The 6,000-nt window shown below is 48.2% G+C and overlaps 1 protein-coding gene across 1 annotated transcript in view; it reads left to right on the forward strand.

Annotated features, from left to right (window-relative positions):
* Nucleotides 1-4,896, forward strand: part of LOC311113016 (NACHT and WD repeat domain-containing protein 2-like) — a gene marked incomplete at both ends in the record, with an annotated part of 88,326 nt that extends 83,430 nt beyond the window's left edge. The window contains one exon of the mRNA XM_084156134.1: nt 997-4,896. Coding sequence (XP_084012260.1) covers nt 997-4,896 — 3,900 coding nt within the window. The remainder of the gene's footprint in view (nt 1-996) is intronic.
* Between the last annotated feature and the right edge of the window lie 1,104 nt (nt 4,897-6,000).

The following is a 6,000-nucleotide window of genomic DNA, read 5'->3' on the forward strand; positions in this document are numbered from 1 at the left end:
CTCAGGGGACAAAATACCCGGTATTGAAGCAAATATCTCTCTGCACGCATCTTGCCGGTTCCTGCTCGACTTTGCTTTTTTATGGCTATGTTTGCGTTCATTATTACTTTATTTGCTCAGATGTTCGTGCAATTATTTCCGACGATCGACAAACACTTCTGGATCATGAATCAGAAGCTCCTGTATTATAATTATGCTAAAATGTTTATTTTATTCTACTGAGCCATTTACTTTATGTTCGTATTCTTCTTTTTTTTTCTTATTTCTTATTGTTGTTGCATTGTCGAGAAGGAACCTGCAAGTAAGTGCTTCTACAGCTGCATTGCTTGCTGTTTAGGGTTTTAGACTGGGTTTCTGTATAGCACTTTGTGACATCTGCTGATGTAAAAAGGGCTTTATAAATACATTTGATTGATTGATTGATTCGTTGGACAGTGTATACCGTACATATGACTAATACAACTTGAAACTCCAAACATGGCATCATATTTCAGCTCCCTCCACTTTAGTAGAGCTTTATGTTGCCTGCTGATTGTCTATTGTCTCCTGAGTCAGACAGGGTTAATATGGATTGCATACAGTATAATTATTGAAACTCATTTTAAAGTGTAACGTGTGTGGGAAATGATTGCAAAAAGTTAAAGCTTGTAAAAAAATGACACAATTACTCAAATGAGGGCTTGTAAGTAAACCATTTCACTGTAAGGTCTACACCTGTTGTATTTTGCACATGTGACAAATACAATTTGATTTGAAATTTGATTAGATTTTTACAAAACTAGTTACTTCTTTCACAGAAGTCCTTTCTCAGTTTAGATAAAGTGCTTTCCACTTTGAGGAAAGGGTTGAGATACTTTGAGACTTTGAAAACTGTTTTTATAAATGCAATCCATTATTGAAAACATGGCCTGGTATCTGTGTTGAGCTCTTTCATGAAAGACACCCCAACCTTGAGAAAGTGACAAAATCTATTTTCTCTCTCTTTGTTGTTTCCAGGCCTACACGTGGCTCCAGACGGAGATGGGCCCTGAAACAGACCCGGTTGTCATTGTCCGCTTTGTGGGCTCCTCCGAGTTCGCCACAAACCTGTGCACCCTCCTCCAGAGCATCTGTGAGCAGATAGCCATCAACTACAATTGCCTGATCCACTTCCTGCCCAACAAGATCCAGGAGATGAGGGAGCTGCTAGTCAACCTCCTGGGGGAGCCCTCTTTCCACCGGCCCCTGGTTATCATCTTGGATGCCTTGGAGCAGCTCTCAGAGGCCGACGAGGCCCGCAAGCTGTGGTGGCTCCCCACCCACCTGCCTCGCACTGTCCGCATCGTGGTCTCCACATTACCCAACAAGCACGGAATCCTCCAGAAGCTCCGCTGTTTGATTCATGATGAAGGACGCTACGTAGAGCTGGTGCAGCGGGACCGTAAGGCCTGTAGTCAGATACTGAAGCAGCAGTTGCTGGGGTTGAAGAGGAAGGTGACCTCGGGACAGCAGATCTACGTCAACGAGGCGCTGGCCAAGTGCACGCTACCCATGTTTGTCAACCTCATCTACCGGGAGGTGGTGCATTGGCGCTCACACAAGGATGTGGATGACCGCTCACTGTGCTCCACCGTGCATGAGAGCATCGAGCAGCTCTTCTACTCGGTGGAGAACAAGTTGGGGCAGCGGTTTGTGTTCAGGGCGCTAGGATACATCACCATGGCCAAGGTGGGGTTAACGGAGGTAGAGCTGGAGGATATTCTGTCATTGGATAACAGTGTGTTGGGAGATATCATGGTGAGTTCAAATCTAAAAAACCCGCTGAGGATCTCTTATGACCTGGTGGCGAGGCTGAAAGAGGAACTGGAGGGGTACCTGCTGGAAAGGCAGGTGCATAATGTTACCCTGATGGTGTGGGCCAACAGACACCTGCAACTCATCGCCCAGAAGCTGTATCTTAGCAATGAGGAGGACGTGCACCAGATGCACAGCCTCCTGGCCGAATACTTCCTGGGGGCGTGGTCGGGCGGCAGGAAAAAGATATTCCACTGTGACAACAACCACTTTGCCTCGCTTAACATCTCCCAACATAAGAATCCACACTCCCAGCAGCCATCCCACAAAGAAGCATCCGCCGAGAAGTACTCCTATGACAGGCAGACCCCCGAGCAGCCCTGGGTGTTCCAGTGCAACCTCCTGGAGCCTGATATATTCTTTGTCAACCACAGGAAGATGACCGAGCTCCTCTACCACCTAACTCGGAGCGGTCGCATGGATGACCTCATGTACGGGATCATCATGAACTTCAGCTGGCTCTACACCATGATCAAGATAGGGCAGTTTGAGAAGGCACTGACCGACATAGATGTAGCCTACAGCTACTCCCAGGAGAAAGAACTAAAGTTTTTGGCCACCACGCTGCGCAGCATCAAGGTCAAAGTGATGAAGAACCCGGCGTCCCTGTCCGCAGAGCTGCAGCAGAGGCTCCTCCCCGTGGTCACCTCTTTACCCAAGCTTCGACACCTCCTCCTGGAGTGCGACAAGGACGGACCCAAATACTGCTCCATTGTGCCCCTCCACTCCTCCATGGATGTCACCTACAGCCCTGAAAGGCTGCCGCTGTGCTCCAGCTACATGCAGATCGTGGAGATCCTGCCCACCCTAGCCCCCAACATCGTACTTGTGGCCCTGGAGGATGGGTCCGTGAGCACATGGGATGTGGAGAGCAGGCAGCTCCTCCGGCAGATAGACACGGCCCGCTCGGTTGTCCTGGGAATCAGGCTAACCAGCGATGAGAAGTACCTGGTCGTGGCAACCACCAAGAACACACTGCTCATATATGACAACCATAAGTCTTGCCTGCTGTCCGAAGTGGACATCAAAGGCTCCAAACACTGTGGTATCACAGGAGGGGTGGCTTTCATCAACGGGTTCAACCTGTCCAGCCATCATGCCTTGGCCTGGCTAGAGGCCAGTAAAGATGTCAATGTCATCGATCTGCTCTATGGCTGGCCCCTCTACCAGTTCCACTGCTGGTATGAGGTCACCTGCGTCCAATGCTCCCCGGATGGAATGTATGCCTTCTGTGGTCAGTACCTCAACACCACATCCATCTTCCATCTGGGGACCGGGGACAAGCTAGCTACGGTCACGTCGGAGTTCTCCGGGGGATTTGTCAAGTCCATCTTGGTCTTGGACACCATTCACCAGATGGTGATGATCGATAATGAGGGGAGCCTGTCAGTGTGGAACACCAAAGAGATCACCAATCCCAGACTGATGGAAGATTATGACTGCCGGGGGGACGAGAACGAGGTGGTAGGTATCGAGCTGTCAGAAGACCAGCGCTCCATCCTCATCTGCAAAGACAAGAGCATCGAGGTCCTAGACACCAAGTTGTGGAAGATGGCAGAGAAGTTCAAGGCCAAGCGCGCTGAGCGATTCGTGGCTGCAGTCCTCTCCAAAAATGGCCAAAGTATCGTGGCCTCCATGGAGAACACGTCGTCCATATTTGTGTGGAGGAGGGACAGTGGACAGTGCATGGCCAGCCTGATTGAGATCTCTGGGGCCATTGTCAAACTCATCAAGTCCACCCACCATAACCTGCTCCTGTCTGTGGCCAGCAGTGGCGTGCTATCAGTCTGGGACATTGACATCATTACAGCCATGTCCAACATCGACAAAACAGGCAAGAGGATCCAGAGCTTACAGCTCTCTGGCAGGGAGGACTTTGTGTTCACCATGGACGGCTCCGAAGCCATCCACAAGTGGAACTTCAGCACAGGCTTCATAGAGACGGTCTTCAAGCATGAGGGCTTGGTGGAAAACTGTGTCCTGACATCCTCCGGGGATCTCATGGTGACGTCTGATGACAAGTGCAGCCAGTACATCTGGCACACGGCCACTGGCGAAAACATCTTCCGCATTAACGGACAGAAGATATCCCAACTCCTGATGACCCACAACGACCAGTTTGTGGTTTCCCTCTGTGAACAGAACTGCTCCCGAGTCTGGAGGCTGGCCACTGGACACAAGGTGTGCAACATCCTGGTGACCCTCCAGAATGCACTGATCACCACCGCAAACACCTTCCTGGTGGGGACCACTAAAAACAAGCTGCTCGCCGTTAGCCTCTGGTCAGGCAGTATTTCGAAGAAGTTTGTCTGTGACGATGGCATTAGCATTGTCAACTTCAAGCTCATTCCTGACTGCCCTGACTTTGTTGTCTTCATCACATCTACAGAGACTGTGTTTATATGGAGTGTGGCAGATGAGTCTGTCTGCAGACGGGTCCAGCTGCCTACTAACTTCCTAAAAAATCTGGAGGAGTTCCAAATTTCACCAAACGGGAAACTGGGCATCATCTCCAAAGGCGACGAGAACATTAACGTGTTGGATCTTCATAGTGGGAAGCTGAGGCTTGTCCACGCCGCCGGTATCATCTGGCGGCAGAAGCTGTCGAGGGACGGGCGCTACCTGGTCTATGTCTGCTTCCGGAACAGTGATGAGGACGATGAGGCGGGCGTGGTGTCCAACCTGATCGTGATGCGTCTGGCGGACGGAAAGAGCATCGGGACATGCTCCCTCTACAAGACGCCCACCTTCCTCTGCCTGTGCCAGCGAGCGCTCAACATCATCATCGGCTTCGAGGATGGCAGCATCGGCACCTATACGGTGGTGGACAGGGTGGACGCCGCGCTCAAGATCAAGATTGCCACATCCAACAGTCGGCAGATTGTCAACAACGCCTCACAAAAGATAAGGCCCAAGTGTGGCAACCACACCTTCAAGACCATTGCAGACTGCGTGTGGAGGGAGTCCACCGAGGTCTTCTCCAGGGATAGCCCCATCAATGTGTCTGACTCTGGGGAGGCTGAGACCACCATCCCCACCAAAAAGAGCGAACTGTTGCAGTGAGAGTGTGGGAGGGTGGAGCAATGGGTGAAGATGCTAGGTGGATGTGTGATGTTTCTTGGGGTGTTGAAGTTTACTCTTGTTTACAGTCGCCTGATTCAGCTGCAGATGTCAGTCCTCTGGGTATGAACTGACTGCTACTATAACGTTGCACTCAAGTCATGTATTACAACCTTTATGGTGTCATTTTAGTTTTTTTCTTCACATGATGACTGTTAGAATTCAAGTAGTTTTTTATGGTTTGAAAACAAGAGGAAATATAGAAGATATATTTAATCTATTGGTTTGCCATTGTGTCCTTTTGCATTCGAAGAACAAAGTCTATTTATATTTATCTGTTTTACATATCCAAAGCCATTCCAGTGAGCTTGAATACTCTTCCTTATACATGTAATTCTTAAGAAATGTTTAGTTTTGTTTTATTTACGTCTACTGGGACTGTACAAAAAAAAGGAAGAACTATAAATATGTGTACATATCTCTTTTGGCTGCTGCAATTTGTGCAACTCCTTAACAAATGTTATGTTGTGCTTAATGCAATCAAAGTGAGTGCCTGGATTTAAAAATATATTTTATTTTCATGCAGACTACTGAGAACTACGAAGATGCAGGGAATTTGTAAACACAGTATATACAGAGATACATATACTAGCATACATAATCAATTTTATTGATTTAAATTATCAAAGAAGAAAAATTATTGAGAGTTAAGGTACTTTAGTGGCAGTGTTGAATTTGAGGAGGAGATTTGGAGATTATACATCCATGTATAAACATCTATTAACAGCTGGTCTAAGTTTACCTGCAGTTTCTGGTTCATGAATTCCTTGTTTTTACGCAGACACCACTGTAAGCATCCACACCACATTTTGTGAGAGAGAGAGAGAGAGAGAGAGAGAGAGAGAGAGAGAGAGAGAGAGAGAGAGAGAGAGAGAGAGGAGAGAGAGAGAGAGAGAGAGAGAGAGAGAGAGAGAGAGAGAGAGAGAGAGAGAGAGAGAGAGAGAGAGAGAGAGAGAGAGAGGAGAGAGAGAGAGAGAGAGAGAGAGAGAGAGAGAGAGAGAGAGAGAGAGAGAGAGAGAGAGAGAGAGAGAGAGAGAATATTACATG

This window comes from Coregonus lavaretus (assembly GCF_964263955.1).
Source record: "Coregonus lavaretus genome assembly, chromosome: 39".
In the NCBI taxonomy this organism is placed as follows: Eukaryota; Metazoa; Chordata; class Actinopteri; order Salmoniformes; family Salmonidae; genus Coregonus; species Coregonus lavaretus.